Below are 19,490 nucleotides of genomic sequence, written 5' to 3'. Positions count from 1 at the left end.
GGCTACCAAATTAGAAGAGCTTCAATTGGAATGTCTAAGACATCCTCCGTACTCCCCGGACCTTGTTCCAACAGATTCCATTCCATTCCATTGACCATTTTTTTCGAAATTTGGACAACTTCTTGCAAGAGAAAAAATTTAACTCTGATGGGGCAGTCCAAATCGCCTTCACAGATTTTATTGATTCCCTTCCGACTGGTTTTTTTAGTAAACGGATCAATGAACTACCTATGAGATGGCAAAAGTGCATAGAAAACAATGGTTCATACTTTGATTAATTAAATATATTATATTTAAAATATTCGAATTTTTGTTCCTCCCATACAAAACCCAATTTCATATGTAAGGGCCTAATAATTTCGAGTATCTCTCGAAGGCTTTTGATCCATCCAAGAGCTAATTCCCCAACAGAAGAACAACCCTAGGTCTAACACAATTAGAATTATTCGGTATTCTCTCCTACACAATTAGAAAGGTCTGAGAGCCTTGGACTATCTCACTCTATGACATTAAGAAAGGCTTCGAAGAGGTTATGTTTGTTCCTTATATTCGAAGTAACATAGCAAATCTTTCGAGAAATCGAATATCAAGATTTTTAGTTTACTTTTTTTTAAACATCAAAAGTATATATATTTTGTGACATGTTGTAATTAAACATATATGATACTATATGTGACTAAAATTGTTATAAATTTATTTACTTTCTAACAGGACTTTTCATTCTGCGACTGTTCAGCTTCTACTTCTCTTCTTATGTCATAATGTGTGTATGTGACATTCGTGCGATTGACGATTGACGCGCGGCGTCTGGTGTTGTCAAGCAGCACACTGTACGCGAGACGTCGGGTCGAGCCGGGTGGCCACCATCGACAACACATCGATCTGGAATATCATAATAGGGTGGCGTGTGTTCCCATGGAGTCGGATGTTCAAAGTGTGATTCTATTCCTAGAAAATAGTACAATTTGATTCGCATCAACACGCGTCGCGTTTCGTCGGGTCGCGTGGCGTTTTAATACGTTTCACTATTGTCGACTAAATGAATTCGGAATTTTCAAACGTGTCATAGTGTCGCGTGTTAGTAATGTGCACAATGCACGTCGGGTGTCAACACGTTGCGTCACGTGGCTTTTTAATAATGTGCCCTAACACCAATTGCAACTCATTTCTAGAAAAAATATCCTTCCTCGTTCCACGATGCACGATTGGGACTGCTAGGCAGACTCGTAATCGTGCTTTGTTTCATATTCATCACATCAACACTAACTTTGCAAAAAACTCAGTTTTGTATCGCGAAGTCCGGACATAAGACGACCAATATTTAAGCCTTGACTTGTTTAAGCTATCGCGGAATATGGTTAAAAGGAGTATTAAGAATATCCATAGAGCAAAATCACCTGCATCCTGAGCATACCCCGCATACACACCTTCACGTACTTACCCTCACTTTTACACCATCACACAAACAGCCAAATTAGGTATCACTAAGTGAATAGTTAAATGTATTGAATAATTTTTATTACCTTTTGTATATTGTTGAACCTTCTTGATAAATATTATGTATGTCAATCTCTGGCTCTATTTTTAGAGTAATTTGTGTTAACTTGATGTCCAATGTAATTCCAATACTAACCGTATTGGAATTACTTCAGTTGGTCACTTTACACTTTTCTGCACTGATTCAATATTCACTTTAAAATTTTAGTGATTAACCAGGCTGGTTTTTTATTTTAATGGAATCTCGCTGTTGGCCTTAATGGCCTTCGGCTCGGGCTTGGGCTCGCTTGAACCTCGGCTTGGCCGTCGCGGAGTGGGCAATCGCCTGAAGGGCAGGACGGAAACTCACTGGAGTGAGCGAAGTGCGAAGTAAGGGTCCTCGCCTTCCCCGGTGAAGGCGGTTTTTTAGCCTAATCTGTGATTGGCTATTTTTATTATTATTGGCCGCGCGGGTGGCTTTTAATTTATTGTTTGCTACGGTAATTGGATGGTCCGGATCCGTGTGTCGAGGCCTCCTACGAGCCTTTTTTGTCGGGAAGGGGTAATAGTTGATGGTTTTACGCACCAGCGGATTGGGATGGTGCTTAGCCTTGTCGAAGTGGCGTGTGGACGCCAACTTCATCCATTGGGCTATGGTAGGGAAACCAGGGTGCGCAAGTGCAGCTTGTTTTTATATCCTTTTCCCTACTTCCACACGATCCCCTCCGGGCTGACTATGACGTCAGTTCCGTCAAAGCACAGAGTAAGTAAACTGAACAACTGTGACACATGCGCTCTTACCTTAAATAGCATGATTATATTTCTTTAACTAAAATTAACAGGGTTTATTTAATTAAAAAGCTACCATTTGTTTTTGTGTATATTTGCGTTTGTTATTATACATTATTTTTGTTATCTGTAGGTATAAATATACAATAGATTTTTATACTTATACGTTTATTATAGTTACCAACCCGCGATATCAGTTCGTGCTGTTTACAATGGAATAACTAGTTTCACGGTTTACATTTGCATGTTCTTGGTCTGGAAAAATCTTATTATATTCACAACCAGTATAATGTTATCAATGTTATATAATTTTTTAATTTTCCATAAAGTTCAAAAACCGTTATAGCCAGGGAGCTCGCACAGAAAAATTGTCTGCCACCATCGTAGCGCTGCATTTTCTATTAAGAGCGGTTCAAAAGTGTCAACAAAACAAAGTGTGCTATAACATTTGCTCGTGTCTACCTCTTTGACTGTTGTTTATATTGCTTCAAAAAAACAGGAAGAAAAGGGGTCATTCTACTAATAATCGCGTTACTAGCCATAATACGTTTTTTAAATTCGCGAACTTCTACGAACTGTAATGATAGTCAGTAAGTTAATGTCTGCCAATTTTTTTTGTATTTAGGGGCTTCTAGAATATATATATATATATATATATATATATATATATATATATATAAATAAATCGAATGGACACAATTACTGCGGTAATGCTTGTGGTGAGAACTGGAAGTCTGCGGTATAGATTTTATTCGCTATTAAAATGGTATTGACCACTAACTCCAGAAAGAGAAACGTGCAAATGATATGGTATGGATTTTTTTACAGATTTAAACCTATGTAGCTTAAAAACGTACGAAGTTTTCGTCCGTTTGATCCGATCTTTAATTCCTTTAAATACGAGCAAATTATACAAGTACTGAAATGCTCGCCAACACCCTAGCTCTTAACGGTAACAAGATCAAATAGTCGGTGCACATGGCGTTGAACATCTACGCCATAAGAACCGACTATACATCATATACAATATGACCACCGTGATATAACAGCCGGTAAGTGATCAACTAATACAATAGTCAAATTGGATATGAAAATAAAATAATTAATAATAATCATGTTACATAAATGAAAAAAGTACATTGACAGCTGTCAAAAAAAGGTAGGTACAACAGTCACTGTTAAACGTCATTACTGACATTGCCGTGACCCTATACAGTTATACATCTACCGTATCCTATCAGTTATCATTTATCCGTCATTAGAGACTTATGATTACCGACTATCTTATTATTTCGGTGAAATGTCCAGGAATTTTGTTTATTTATTTACAACTTAAAAATTAAACGAAAGTTTTTCCTTATATTAAGTATAATTAGTCATTTTTATCATTATTTTAATAAGGTCTATTAGTGAAAGTAATATTCTGATTGGAAGTTTTTATAGCTTGATTTTCTACGAGAACTTCCTATTGTATAACAAAGCAGCAAATTTTTACCGTTACATTAAAAATCACGTCACATCTAAAACAGATTGTATAATGCGTCGATCAAAAGGTTATCAAGATCTTGATGAAAATGCTAAAGAGCTACGGCAACCCGTGGTTCCTATGCCACCCCCACAAGAAATCGAAATGGCTTCAGTTTCGGTGGTACCAGATGGTATGTAGCACACGTATACTTTTCCGGTTCTTGCAGTTTCTTTCGTCACTTCATTTTATTTCAGAATACATCCCATATCTCCTAAGTTTCAAAGTTTGACCTCACCTTCAAGTATCTTATATATACAATGAGTGAGTGAAAATGAGTATGGAATCTCACCATGGAATGTTACCATACAGTTTATTAAATTGGCTTTCAGACACCTTTACAGTTACCCAAGCAGTAAATGCCCTTGGTTTTGGCTGGTTCCAAGTTAAATTATCACTTTTTACTGGTCTTTGTTGGATGGCTGATTCGATGGAAATGACAATATTGAGTATACTTTCTCCGGCTCTCCACTGTGAATGGAATATTAGCAAGTATGCCCTTTAATATCTGACTTGTAGTTTTAAATAGAATGCCAAAAAGGTTTTCACTACCTCTATGGCTAGCATGTATGTGGCAGATAGCCTTATCACATCTGGCTTACTTTGTAATAAATTTAATTATTGAATTAAATGTTTGTTCAATGAAGGTAATCATAGAAGGCTACCATCTGTTGTCACCTAAATGTTTATAAAAGATCCAAATTCAATTGATGCATTGTTTATCTGGACATGTGTATAATTAATTTTTCTTAGTAAGTAAAAATATTTAAGTCATTGTATATTTCAGGTACCAGCAAGCCTTAACAACAACAGTGGTATTTATGGGCATGATGTTGAGCTCTACTTTTTGGGGAAACATAAGTGATAGATATGGAAGAAAAACAGTAAGTACTTAAAAAAATATAGGTCACTTAAGACAGGAGCTTTTCTTTGGTTATCTGCTTTTACAAAACATCTAACTCTAGTCATCTAAATTTAATGTACACTAAATTATTGGCTATTGGGGCAAATTTGCTTATATTGCCTGGCCTATAGTAAAGGTAGTTAAATTTCTATACAATAGGATATACCTATATTGTGTGTTTTATTAATTAAAACATACAATATAGGATATACAATAGATAGATATATGATAGGAGATATACATGTACAGTAAGTGGAATTTTTGATACCATGAAGAAATAGGCAAGATTTAATTTTAAATTTTATTTATTATTTACTTTAACTAAAATTTACCTTCTATTAAAAAGTGATTTTATACAATATTAATAAATAAAATAATACTTAACATAAGCATAATTAAAATTAATACTAACATTTTTATTTAAATTCTAAGGTTCATCTTCCTCCTGAAGCTTCTTAATTTCTAATTTTAACTTATCATTTTCTAACATAATTTGCTCTAGCTTACAATCTAAAAACTTTTTTTTTGTATTATAATACTCCGCTATAGCAACATTTCTTGCCCATACCCCATTGTCAGCATTAGTTAATCTTCTCTTGACACCTGTTTTACATTGGCCACTATCATCCACAACAATCCCGTCACCAATAATTGCTTGGGTTACATCACCATCAATATTTGCTGTTAGTCCCTGTCCAGTGCAGCCTAGCAAGGCTGCTACTCTATCCAGGATTTCATCCGACGCTAAGCAATCTGGAGATTCGCCTCCCATCTGAAAGTAATTTGACTTTTATAACATGCCATATTGTACAAACAATGTGATTTTGTTATAGTTTACCTTGATCCGTTCCATTCGTAATTCAGTAGTACGCTTTCGTGAGTTGATTTTTAAATTTTCCCATTTTAAACGCAATTGTTGAGGCGAACGGCGACAGGTTCCCATCAAGGCATTAAGGGCGATGGTGATTCGTTGCCATTCTTCATTTATTAATTTGTTGCTGGTGGCTTTCGCTCCCTTATTTATAATTTTACTTCCCTCAATTAATGAGAGAAGGCATAACGTCTCATCCTTGGAAAAACCTTTATTTTTGTTCTACAAACAAATTACATCATAATAAGTGTACTTTACATTAACACACGCTTTCTTATAATAAACAGGAAGATGCTATAAATACTTACAGTTTCAGGCTCCATTGCTAATATAAACTAAAACTGTCTACTTGTCAACTGTCAGTTGTCACTAAGATCAAATCTTTGTTGTAAAATGTATATGTCACCGTAAAATTGTTCATATTGTTGTTATTGTTAAGATTGTAATTTGACGGTTTCACTTAGATGGATTACAATCTTGCGAATAATAATACGTAAAAGAGTAAGAAATACGTTGAGGTTCACAACCTTTCGACAGTTCACAGTCTCGAGATAGACTACAATCAAACGGTATTTACAATTTTACTGTGACAAATATATCCGTGTCAATGATACGGATATTAGTACGATTCTGCACTTTCCATTTTCGATATTACAACAGATACACTATGCTAAACAAAATTCTGCTGTTAAAGTATAAACAGCTGTTACTCGCAATTTAATGTGGTATTATATAAAAATTATTATATTTTACAAGAAAACTATAAGTTTTATATGAATAATCAAGTTTTATTTATATAAGTTCCTCAGAATTAAGGGCAACGCGTAAAACGAAACCACATGACTTCCAATCCTTTTTTTACAAGGATTTCAAAGCAGGGATTGTTACATTGAAATGCAAATTTTCGATCGATCTCAAAAATCTGGATTGGAAATAATTTAAGATTATAAAATCTTTTATAAGAAACGGCCGTTATTATGAATACTACTTACTTACTTACTTTACTTTATGTAGTTTTTAAGGATTAATAAGTACTATTAGAAGAAGTTTGTAGGAATTTGTATATTTTTAGGCTCTCAGTATGTGTGGTGTACTACTTTTCTACTATGGTCTACTCAGTGCCATTGCACCAAATTTTCTGTGGCTACTATTTTTGAGAGGTCTTGTGGGTTTTGCTATAGGATGCGTTCCACAATCGTAAGTATTATTATTTATTTATCTAAACTAATATTGTAAAGGTCAAGAGTTTCTTTGTTAGCTTAAACACGGTTATCAGTAACGACTAGTTCGAATTGAAAAAATATTTTTCTGTTGCATAATTTTTTAGTAATATTGGTTTAAAATAAATTGCGAAGGTTTTTTGAAAATATTATATTAATCCAAATAAATATATACGCAAACATGATTAATTTTCAAACCATTTCAATTGATTTTAATAATTTCCCAAAGTAGTCAACTATTTGCATTTGCATATATGTAGGGTTTTTCAATCAACGCGGGTGAAACCGCCGGAAACATCACAACTTTTTAACGAAACGGATTAATATACTGTATTTTTTTATAAATGAAATTACTTAAGTAGACTTGTTATTTTAACTAATATTTGCAGAATTTTAACTAAAACACGTAAACACAATTTAATAGGAAGAAATAAAAGATATTTTTGTTAATAGTCACTGATTTAGTGTTTATGAATAGTCGGCCATGCATTCGGTCCCTTCAATATGTGCAGACGGACGCGACGGCTGGCCATGCGTTGTGCTCATTAACAAGTGTTTGAACTTGTATATTATCCATAATTTCAATCAGACATTTCAGACGTTTTAAACTTGGTTGACTATGTATGTTTTGTTTACACTAGTAACGTAAGTGCGTGCTTCTATTTTGTTAATTAGGCCTGTGTTTCGTCTGACGCTTAGCGTTTTTTACTTTAATATTTTATTTTAATATTTCAAGTGAAGCAAAGCAAATTGTTACATCTTCTTACATTAACCTTATACAAAGCTTGGCGATTCCAAAGAGTGTCTCAGAGTTCTGCCAGCCTGATTTGAATATAAACATAGATGTTCCTATATATTGACGTTCATGTACATTGTTACAAATATGATTTAAAAAGGAGTTTGATATTTACAGTGTTACATTGTACGCGGAGTTTTTACCAACTAAACAGCGAGCGAAGTGTGTGGTACTCCTGGACGTAAGTATTTATTTATAATTAGCAATTTTGACATTGACTGTTGGATATCGTCATTGATATAAATGACCAAAATGGACATAATCTCGGTTGTGTTGTTTATGAGAGAAGTTTTAAGACTTAAAACCCTCAAACCTGAGGTCATGCATCAATGGAATTTTCAATGTATGTTATTAGCACATGATCCTGCGATGAAGGCAAACAATAAAACACAATATGGCCTTGTGTCATACATAGTCTGTTGATCACGTGTATGACATAAAAATGATTTGTTTCCATCAAAGGGTTGTGGCGCTACTGGATTATTGTTTATGATTAAAAATTATATATATGTAAGATATAACTTGAATTCATTATGAAAAAAAATTACTTTACATTACTAAAAATATCACTAAACAAGCAAAAAGAAAATAGCACAACATATCAGGTGCTTGAGAGAACGCTTCTTCAGCGGTAGTGGATCACTCCTGTCGAAAAAGTAATTTGTCTTAGGCCCGATGTAAATGGACTGCTAGCGTCACATCCAGACTGTTTTTTTTAAATAAAGAACTGGACATTTGTTTGTCAACAATCCTACCTGATGTTCAGTGATAATCGGTCTATTGGAGTGTTCGGCTGTCCCACAGATGCCTATTTCTACTTCAATAAACCAATGTGATACTTTTTGAAATGTTATATTGAGTATAGAGTGTAATAAGTGTTTTCAATAGGCTTAATAGAATTTTTTCTGTCGAATCTTTACAAAAAAAATATTGTTACGTATTTGGATCGAAGCGGAAGCTTTGCCAATACTGTAACACTAGATATCCAATTTGAACTTTAATAATTAGCAGAATTCAATTTTGAATGACAGTTTTAGATTAAGATTATTATTGTCAATATTGATGTTGATGTAAACATAATAAAAGCGGTATTTTAGCACTCTTTCTTTACTATACTTGAAAACAGGTGGCGCTGAAATATATCAAGTTAGCTAATGATAACTATAGATGGCGCAGTGTTTAGAAAAAGTTTACATGTTAAAATAGTAGATGGCGATTTCGAGCAATAAATATATTAAGAGTTTGAATAACGCGATTGTTATTTATAACGTAAATTTTTATATTTCTAATTCACATTGAGCCATCTATGGTTTAGCATTTAGCAATTTGTAATAATTAAGAATAGTAAAAACCGAAGATTATGCATATTGAAATAAGCCAATTAATTTATTTTATTTATTAACACTTAATAGTTACACATAAATAGTATAATTAGTTCATTAATGGAATCAATATCAGTTACAGAATACCAACAGAGCTTTCATTTAGTTCCAGATACGTTCTAAACATAAATTTATTGTAATTATTCAAAAGTTTATCGTTATCTATGAATGTATAGAAGACATATGTCCATTTTTGTACAAACATTGTGTACTTTTTTCAAATATTATTAGGTCTACTAGGTATAGTGAACAACATCAGCACTAGTCCACCAAACACTCACGAGTAAATTTTCGCTTTTACAATATTTTATTTTTATCTTTTTAAATAGAGTGACACAAATAAAAATTAAAAAAACGGGAAAATGAAATGAATCATGGTTTTCGAAAAACAAATGCACGAGTTAATAGCTCTAAAATATCGGATTTGGAATTCTTAACAAAAGAGGAATCAATTTCATATCTATCTAAATAAGTCTTGACTACAGATTGCATCAGTGTCTTTGGTCATCTTTATTTCATAGGCAATTATTAAGAAAAGATTAGCTATCTGTTTCTGACATGTGTCATCGATATTTGGATCCTCACGATGTTTGCCTTCACCGTAGGAAAAAGTTCTAATCGCGCACATGGAAAGAAAAGTCCATTGGTAATCAGCGGTGATACGATCGCAAGACCTCAGGTATGAGGATCGCACGCTTAAGCCACTAGTCCAAGACTGCTCTGTATCACGTAACCGTATTTTACTGTTATTGTTTTGTATAATTGAATGGTAATACATATTTTAAAGTTTCTTGAATATTTTAATAAGTTCTTTTCATATTTCAGTGTTTTTGGGCTTTAGGCGCGTGTTTGGAAGTAGCCGTGGCTTTAGTGGTTATGCCTACCCTTGGAGTACATTGGCTGTTAGCGATTTCTACAATTCCACTGCTCATATTTGCTATCATATGTCCAGTAAGTATTTCTTTCAAAAACATTAGTACAAGACCAAAATTCTTTTAATATCCAGATTTCCGCCATGAATTAGGAACTTTTTGTTTCGGAAATAGTACCCGAAATATAATTCATTAATACTTATTATTGAATGTGTGATTAATGTAGTCATGTATTAAATTAATTAATTATTTCACATGAAAATTATAATAAAAAATATAATTTTAAATTATAATTTTTCTTCTATAGTAATTTGTTTTATTCTTCTTTAAAAACCTAAACTCGAGTAGTTTTGTAGTCGTCGTCTTTAGTGTGCCAGATGTAGAAAGGAAATACTGCCTTCACCTATGCAAATGTTTACAATACGGCGGGTCGTTCTAACAGATATAATTCTCCGAAAATATCAGTTAAATGTAGTCGCCTAAAGAGATATGTTGTACTAAGCGATGTCGTAAAAGGCGATCTTATAGAATTCAGACAGGACCGTTGATTTTGGTCAATATAATCGATATGTTGTACTAAACGATGTCGTCGTAAATGGTTTTGACTGTATACAACTTCTCGAAACCTTAGCCACTGAGGCCTTCAGCCAGTCAGTGGTTCGAGTTCTGGTCTGGTCGAGGATCCTCTCGTTAGGTCGTAAGAAGACCTTCCGTCTTCCACAAGATATTATTTATGTGTTTATATTTCAGTGGCTTCCAGAGTCGGCACGATTCCATGTAGCAAGTGGACAGCCTGATAAAGCATTGGCAACTCTAGAAAAGGTATTTTTTGTAACATTAAAAACACTACAATTATTAGCTATTTTAGATTTTCTATACTAATTTGCCTTATCAGTTTTCATGTTATATTAAATTTTTTTAAATAACAGCGAATGAAACGCTCGTTTGAGTTGTCGAGTGAGTCGAAAAATTTCATCAAAATCTGTTCAGCTGTTAATTTGATTTATAGATAAGTAACCTAGATACCGAATGCAGCGCCATCTTCTGGACTGATTTGTGAATCTAACCATCCAACAATTTATTCAAATCGGTTCAGCCGTTTAAGAGGAGTTCAGTGACATATATATAAAGATGATCAAAAATCTATCTGACTTACATATATATATATATATATTATTTTATTTAATTTTAAACTTCGTTACGTCATTGAAAAAAATCTAAACATGTTGTGTGTCATCCGCGGCTGTGAACCAACGGTACGGTCAGGAAAACATGAGGAAACTGGCATGTATCGTGTGTCAAACACAGAAGGCTGATCATACATGAAATAAAAATAATCAAAGAAATCCAATCTGAGGCCTTGTAGTGCTCCGGGATATTATTTATAACTGCTATTTTAAAATAATATTAACAAAAATTTACAGATAGCCCAAGACAATGGGCGGCCGATGTTATTAGGAAGACTGGTCTGTGACGATTCAGTGGGTATAGGACAACGTGGAAGACTCAAACATCTGCTCATCCCGCACTTACGGAATACAAGCCTCCTTCTTTGGGTCATTTGGTTAGTATGGTTAACGTTTATACCGAAGTGATGCGACCTAATCATAATTTCACATAGATTTCTTTGAGTTTGAGAACATATGTTTACTCAGCCGTGGACAGTTCGAGCAGTGTTGGCCAGTGGCTTCAGCGTGTGACTCTGTTCTCTGAGTTCGTAGCTTCGATCCCAGCTACGAACTTTCTATCGATTTTTAATAAACTTTAAAAAAAAATCTAAGTTTATAATTCGACGTGTAATTTTTGACAATATCATAGCTGTATATATCAGTGTCAGTTAGATTGGAAAACCTTCCAATAAGTCAAGTTAGTTTTTTGTTAGTCTAGCGTCGCAACAGTAAATTTTGTGTTAGTCATAAGCTCATATTTAACCATTAAACCCAGTTGACACCCAGCTTCAAACAAAGAGTTTCATTTTGTTAAATGAAACTCTTTGTTTTTGATGTTGAAATAATTTAAATTATCTTGAATAAATGTTTTTATTTGAGCATTCCTACAACAACCGCCACAGAACTGAACTCACTGAAGTATAGAAAATAAATGATAGTTTATCCGTGTTTTGTTAATAGGATGTCGTGTGCCTTCTGCTATTACGGCCTAGTGCTGATGACAACGGAGCTCTTTGAAACCGGTCCCTCTGGCAGCGAAGAAGCGTGTGCTGCGGACTGCCGTCCATTACAGACTACCGACTATATGGACTTATTGTGGACCACGCTTGCTGAATTTCCTGGTATGTCTTTTATACGGTCAATGTCAACTGTCAATATATATTGGATCAACTGGTCGTACTACACTTTCAATAAATATTGACTTCAATATCATCAGTAGTTAGAAGATCATTCTTCGGAGTAGACGTGTTTCGTAATCTATAATATAAAAAATAATCGCAAAATGTGTTGGTAAGCGCATAACTCTACAACGCCTGGACCAATTATTTCAGTTTCGGCATGCGACATAAAATGCATATGTTTTCACGTCATTACATCTGTCAAACACATCGCGTTAAAAAAAAGATTTAATTTTTGAATTATTAATTTAATATCCCTATCTGAGCAAAATTATTTGAATACATACTAATGGGAAAATATATCTATGAAGCATACAATTTTTAAATATTTGTCACTTTTAGGTTCCCACTATCCTTTTAGATTATTTTCCAATCAGATTTGAACTCTAAGTTCGCCTCTTAGTTTGAAGCCCTCTAGCAGACATCCCAGTCGGGTTTTTTAGTGGGTCACAGAAGAGTGGCCAAAGTTCGTGGAAGCGAAGATTCTTTGTTCACCCGAGCTGAACCTCACACATCGTCCTATCATCAGGGTGAATCCATCCATCGTCCATCACCCTCATGAGAATTTTTTGCGCCGACTATAAAATTGGTAGGAACAAAAAGCTGCCAAATTTCTAATCTTTTTGACAGAACGAAGTCTGTCGGGTCCGCTAGTTAACGATAAACGTAAGGCTTTAACTTACCTTAATGCTATATAAAAAAAGTACTTTACGTAAGTTTATTTTGTAAAATCGGAATCCATCTTATTCTGAGAGCTTGTCCACATCAATACAAACACACAGTCAATAACAAAAAAATCTAGATTTTATCTCAATATTTACATCAATAAACATTAACGAGATCTCAGGGATCACGTGTGACCCCCTGAGCCCTGCCTATGACAAACAGGCTCATTTCATCGCCGCCCATGGACGCCTACAATTCCCTGAGTCGGCTTTTTAGGACGTAATACGCTCTTTTCTTAAAGGAACCTAAATCGAATAGGTTTAGAAATAATAATAATAATCCAGAACTAAATCTATCATTTATAAAAGTAGTGCAACTTTTTAATAAAGTACATTGTACACTTGTTTATTTGAGTAACTTGACATATTTTCCTTACTTTGCATAGTGACATTTCTGAACGCACGCAGAAATATATGACAACCACTATATATGTCAATTTTTATTCATTACTGACATTATTATACATTTTTAAAGATCCAAAACATGTAATTATTCGAATATTGTGAAAACGTAAATAAATCAATAAAGCTTTTTATAAATTTGACGAATATTTAATGATCCTACTGACCTAATCCTTGGAATTGATTTGCTCCAGTTCAAACAATGTGTATGACTCAAAACTTGGCGATAAAAAAGAGTGGCGGAGATTTTCTTGCCAGTTCTTCTTACCCGCTCTACGCCCTTGACTTGCGAACTGGTAGTAAATGTAAATTTACAATTACTTTAACTTCTTTTCTGACGTTCATAAGTGTACTTGTTTACCTATATGAATAAAGTTATTTTGCGTATATCTTTACCGTATTGACGGCGTGAACATAGAATGTTTGACAGTTACGAAAGTCACAACATATTGTATTGAAATTTCTCATTTATTTTTCCGTAAATTTTGTAACCAAAAACCATGAAAAATAAAGCCGTATTCGCGTTTATACATATCTGAAGAAACTCGATTTTGTTGTTATGTATACTTTTTATTTATTTATTACCACTTCGTTACTATAAAAAAAATTAACATAATTAAAAAAAGCAGAGCAACTGGCTGTCTCTTCCAGACAACCATTATGAGAATAATATTTTGTATTATAATGTTACAGGTATCTTCGCAACGATATTCATAATCGAAAAGTTTGGACGGAAAAGAACTATGGCGATCCAGTTTCTTATATTCGCTTTGTGCGTTTGTGTACTTATTTATAACACCAAGTGAGTATTAAAATATGTAAATTGTTGCAGATTGGCAGGGTACTTTTGTTTTTACTATACAGACGTAATCCTAATACATAACTGTCATAATCAGTCTGCGGCATTTTTTTAACGTTTAAAAATGGTCAGTATAGAGGTAGCTACGATAATCTTGATCTATAATAACCAATTTAAAATCATTATACGGCTCTGTGACTGGTCACGTGACCTTTTTGATACAAGTTCGTTATGGTCATAGTTCTGTCTCAAGCAGCTTATAGAAAAGATGGCTTCAGATGCACACTGCGCCAACATGTGCCAAGATGCATGTGCAAGCTAGTGGAGAGCATAGATGGCGCTATTTGCATATGAATTGAACTTTAAGACTATAATAGAATAATATAATTATTCTATGTTTTAAAATAACAAATATGGTTTAAAATATTTTTTTTTTGTTTTCTTGAATATATACCCATGCTAGTCTGACCAATATCTTCGTCGCGGGCTTCAAATTATGAAAACCCCATAAATCGTGGCTTTCGACAAAATCACGTTTCGTCAGGTGTGACTCATAATTGTTTATGGAAATTTCTTAATTAATTATTTTTTATTAAATCTTAAATCTATATTATTTGTCTTATTCCATTCTATTATTATACAGATAGCGCAATCTATGCTAACCATTAGCTAACTTCACTCGTGTCAGCGCAGGTTGCGCAAGTCAGCTATCGTACTAGAGGCTTGAGACAACTTCTCGACAGTGACCACTAAAACTAAACAAATTTGTATGCAAATTACGAAAAGTGATCTTATCTCAAGTCCAATGTCACTGAATTCAGATCCGTAACGTTTTAAATTCGAGATAAACGGATTTCAACTTTTTCTTATAGCCGTACATTCCTGACATGCGTTTTATTTCTGGCTCGTGGTATCATTGCTGGACTCTTCCAAGCAGCCTACGTTTATACACCAGAGGTATGTAAAATTATATTTTGAACTGAAGAATTTTTTTGTATGTTGATGTCTATTATCTTAACGCAAAAATATATGCTAGAGTTAAATGCAAATATCTGAGTAAATAAGAGTTTATATTTATATTTTTAACAATTAAAAAAAAATAACCTGCCCGGGTACTAGCTACACAGCGAAATTCGCATTTTACATGTTATTTATCGCTATTTATTAATAGTGAATTGAGAGAGGAAAAACTTTCTTTCATCATAATTCATTTTATGAAGAGCAAAAGGCAAATATTTATAAATACGAACAGTATTTTACCAATTCTTGTTTTCGATCTTGATTTGGGAACTTGCAAAACATATTTAGACACCTTTTAACATTAGTAAGCGTTGAAAAGTTATCTTTAGAAGTAAATATTTATTGTTTTAGTAAATTTCCCTGCCTGTTTTTTTGCAACAGGAGGCAAACGGGCAGGAGTCTTACCGCCCGTCCATGGACACTCACATTACCAGAAGGCTCGCGAGTGCATTGCCGGCTTTTTATTGTTGAAGACAGTGATTCTTTTCTCAAAGTCTCAAAATCTAAAAGAAAAACGCGGGACTTTTGTTTTACATACACATGCTTTTCAGGCATTAAGTTGTTAAAAGTGCCTAGCGTTGTTCGACTGGCTCTGAGTTTTAGCATCGGAAGTCGACGCGGAATGTCAAATTCCAGCTGTATCACCTCGACGTCTGTCGTTCTATAACTGAGAGTTTCCTAAGGCAGTTACCAAACCAATTCGTGATAGGATACTTCAAGTTAAGCGTACACCAATTCTTAAAATGTCGACAACGCTCTTGTGTATACGTGGTATACGTACATCGGGTGTATCTCATGACTATGATCTATGACAAAGCTTGTTTCGGTATGCATTTTTTTTTGGCATAAAATTCGTGTTTCACAACTGTATCGTAAACTTAGACAAATTTGGAATACGTTCATACTTTTATATTATATATTCTGGAAGATGTATAATTATGTTTTCTTAGGTATACCCTACGGCGTTGAGGTCGACAGCGGTAGGCGCTTGTAGCGGTGTTGCCAGATTAGGGGCAATGATCACACCGTATGTCGCTCAGGTATGTCTTAGAAGCAGTCTGTGGCGTTTACAAAACATACACCTTTTGTATGGCTATTAAGGTTTTCAATAATTCAAAAAAAGAATTAAAATATCTTCCGACTAGTCTTTGAAAATCGACTTGGTTGGATTGGAAAAAATGTATTACTCAATAAATGATTATTTGCGTGAAACACTGTAGTTGATATAGATTTAATAACATATATACGATACAAATAATGTAAGATTTGACCAATTTTAATATGACTAATAATGTGAAATGTAAAACTCCTTTATATAATTTGCGCGCCATTGTATATGATAGAATATGCGAACTTACTATTGTACTGCAATAAATTATTATTATATAAAAATTCACAACTGGTCCACGTAAAGAACCTTGGTGATAAACTAACCTTTTTTGAAATGCAATTAAATCGATCTAATAACATACATAAACTCTTAACTCTTTTTAGTTAAAGTCTAGATTTCTATAGAATTAAATACATGGAGTGTAAACAATTAATTTTACAGGTCCTACTTAAAAATTCGATAGTAATTGCAACGGGTGTGTATTCGTTCGCTGCTATATTAGCTGCGCTGGCGTGTCTTGCGCTTCCCATCGAGACTAAGGGCAGGGAAATGAGAGACACTATAACTGCAACCGGTTAGGCCTACATTCATAAGTTTAAAAAATAAAATAATATATATAGCAAGGTTATAGAGGGCGCCTTCAAATTTGCCGCAACGTGCCGCACTGCTGTCGCTATGTTTGAGAATCGTAGTGTAGTACATATTTCACTATTATGAACTCTAACGAAGAAACACTGTTCTTAGTGTTACTATTGAAACGAAAAAGGTTTTTTTTTTGTTAGGCCAGAAGGAGAATTGTCATGGCAAGTAAATATAAAATAATCGTGTTAAAAATGTACTTATTTTTTTCACTTGCTGTTTTGTTTGTGAAATACTCAATAAGTTTATTGTGTATTTCTCTTCGCATACCTTTTTCTTTTCAATTTTATTGCTGTACTTGCCGGACATCGAATCCCATATCGCTGGACGACTCTCAACCTTATCGATAAATTCTTCAACCTGATTTTCGTTCACATTCATGTTGCAAGTCTATTTTACAAAAAAATACGTGCGCGCAGCACTAGTCTTTGAACTGATGCGTGGGCGCAGCGCGGAAGTAGCGCTGCCAAGTTTGAAGGCGCCCATAATCTCACATAAGAAGTACAAGTGCAAAAGTAAAAAGACCTAAGTGCCCTTTTATGTGTGAAAACACTGATACAATTTTGTAAAAATAACATCCGATAAAGTTGATTTTTCGTTAAAATTTACATGAAACTGTAGGCTTATGACTCTATGTGTAATTTAATTGTCCTACAATCTCCTATTAGAACTTATAATAAGCTATAAAACTAGACATTTGCATCTATAATCAAGATGAACCTTTAAATTACATAATGAACGATAAAGTATTTATGGTCTGAAAATGTTTGTCTTCCTTACATTTAAAATATTTTGTAATTTTTTTTATCTACTAATTCATTAAGAATTTACATAAGCAAATATATACTTAAGAAAGTTGACTTGAAGACTGTTATTGTCTGAATTATTCAAATATATTTAAAAATAACTATAATTATATAATAATTATCATTCAACTTAAAGATCTTATAGATTTAAACTTGTTTAATTAGAAAATTTAGAGTAAGGTATTTATTGAATTTACTCCAAAGAATTTCTACTTAAGTATTATTATATTAATCCGTCCATTAACATATACTATTTACCGATATAAGAATACTCAAATCTCGCCATAGTGCCACGCGTACATATGTACGTCTAAACGCGTACCTACGTACTTTAAGTATAGATACCGGCAAACATCTTAAACAAATGTCCTGCGCAGAAGCGATTTTTAGGTATTACTGGGAGGGGATGGAAGTATGGGGCGGCGGGAGTGACGTGTCAATCGCGTGATTGGTAAATCAGGCCACTAAGACTCGTGCGTATCGTACACGACTTCTTGTCCGACCGCTCAATGCGCTATCGCGTAGAAGGAACGTTATCGTCTCCTCGCCCCATCATGGCCGGAGTCCCTCAGGGCTCGGTCCTCTCACCCCTTCTGTTCACGCTGTATACCGGCGACATCCCTAGGGCTCCCAATGTGGAGCTAGCCCTCTATGCCGATGACACCGCTCTCTATACCACCCACAAAGATAGAGGTGTCATCGTGGACAGACTTCAGACCGCTACCATGTCGTTAGGCGAATGGTTTCGGAAATGGGGCTTCCAAATAAATCCCGAGAAAAGCATAGCAGTTCTCTTTGCCAGGGGCAACCCCGGTGCTAACGCTAGGGATAAATTTCACCTCAAGACAGAGGTAACTCTATACGGGCAAGCCATCCCATGGCAAAAGTCCGTCAAATATCTAGGAGTCACGCTCGATAGCGGCATGTCTTTCCGTAAGCACATAGCCGCCGTTCGCAAGAAGGCCTATTTTGTCCTCTCTCGCCTTCATTTCCTCCTAAATAAAAGGAGTCAAATGTCTCTCAGACACAAGGTGACCCTGTACAATGCATGCATCCGACCGTGCATGACATACGCTAGCGTAGTCTTGCGCATTGTGCCCCCTCCTATATTCACCGGCTACAGGTGCTTCAGTCGCGATTCATGAGAATCACGACCGGTGCGCCCTTCTATGTGAGAAACGTCGATCTCCACCACGACCTGGAGCTCCCTACCATAGCCCAATGGATGAAGGTGGCGTCCACACGCCACTTTGACAAGGCTAAACACCATCCCAATCCGCTGGTGCGTAATAGCATCAACTATTACCCCTTCCCGACAAAAAAGGCTCGTAGGAGGCCCCGACACATACTAACGGATCCGGATGATCCAATTACCGTAGCAAACGATAAATTAAAAGCCGCCCGCCCGGCCAAAAATAATAAAAATAGCCAATCACAGATTAGGGTAAAAAACCGCCTTCACCGGGGAAGGCGAGGACCTTAACTTCGCACTTCGCTCACTCCAGTGAGCTTCCGTCCTGCCCTTCAGGCGATTGACCGCCCCGCGACGGCCCAAGCCGAGGTTCGAGTCTCACAGGAGACGCCCTTGCGCTAGCCGCGGGACAAAACACCATTCTGGCCGAGCTACGCTCGCCAAAACAGCCCGAGCTGAGCTGTAAAGGCCCTTAAGGCCAACAGCGAGATTCCATTCAAAAAAAAAAAAAAATGGTAAATCAGTTGCCGTTTGTATCCCGCGCTGTTTACGATGCGCAAACTTTTCTCCACTCCCTTGTTGAATGCTCATGAAGTTTGCCGGTATCTTTATTA

General features: G+C 35.1%; 2 protein-coding genes across 2 annotated transcripts; one reads left to right on the top strand and one right to left on the bottom strand.

Annotated features, from left to right (window-relative positions):
- Window positions 1-3,528: 3,528 nt before the first annotated feature.
- On the top strand, window positions 3,529-17,659 carry LOC123714488 (synaptic vesicle 2-related protein). Its single transcript, XM_045668749.1, has 13 exons — window positions 3,529-3,923; window positions 4,123-4,282; window positions 4,578-4,674; window positions 6,638-6,762; window positions 7,699-7,762; window positions 9,789-9,914; window positions 10,586-10,657; window positions 11,260-11,399; window positions 11,965-12,125; window positions 14,003-14,111; window positions 14,981-15,065; window positions 16,079-16,168; window positions 16,681-17,659. The coding sequence occupies exons 1-13, from the start codon at window positions 3,803-3,805 to the stop codon at window positions 16,816-16,818; spliced, it is 1,488 nt and encodes a 495-aa protein (XP_045524705.1). The 5' UTR covers window positions 3,529-3,802; the 3' UTR covers window positions 16,819-17,659.
- Window positions 5,054-5,929, bottom strand: LOC123714489. The gene is made up of 3 exons (XM_045668750.1): window positions 5,874-5,929; window positions 5,533-5,787; window positions 5,054-5,466 (listed from the first exon to the last, which is right to left on the bottom strand). Exons 1-3 carry the CDS (start codon window positions 5,886-5,888, stop codon window positions 5,122-5,124), a joined length of 615 nt encoding a protein of 204 aa, XP_045524706.1. The 5' UTR covers window positions 5,889-5,929; the 3' UTR covers window positions 5,054-5,121.
- Window positions 17,660-19,490: the final 1,831 nt, after the last annotated feature.

Source organism: Pieris brassicae, chromosome 9 (assembly GCF_905147105.1).
Source record: "Pieris brassicae chromosome 9, ilPieBrab1.1, whole genome shotgun sequence".
Lineage (NCBI taxonomy): Eukaryota > Metazoa > Arthropoda > Insecta > Lepidoptera > Pieridae > Pieris > Pieris brassicae.
Note: the sequence above shows the minus strand (reverse complement) of the source record. Positions and strands in the feature narration are given on the sequence as shown.

What these genes read in the sequence shown, in the direction of transcription:
- LOC123714489 (XM_045668750.1), bottom strand. An exon ending in TACGAATGGAACGGATCAAG is followed by an intron (nt 5,467 to 5,532) that starts GTAAACTATAAC and finishes AATTACTTTCAG; the next exon opens with ATGGGAGGCGAATCTCCAGA.
- LOC123714488 (XM_045668749.1), top strand. Translation starts at nt 3,803, where the DNA reads ATGCGTCGATCAAAAGGTTATCAAGATCTTGATGAAAATGCTAAAGAG. An exon ending in CATTGGCAACTCTAGAAAAG is followed by an intron (nt 10,658 to 11,259) that starts GTATTTTTTGTA and finishes AAAAATTTACAG; the next exon opens with ATAGCCCAAGACAATGGGCG. An exon ending in CACGCTTGCTGAATTTCCTG is followed by an intron (nt 12,126 to 14,002) that starts GTATGTCTTTTA and finishes ATAATGTTACAG; the next exon opens with GTATCTTCGCAACGATATTC.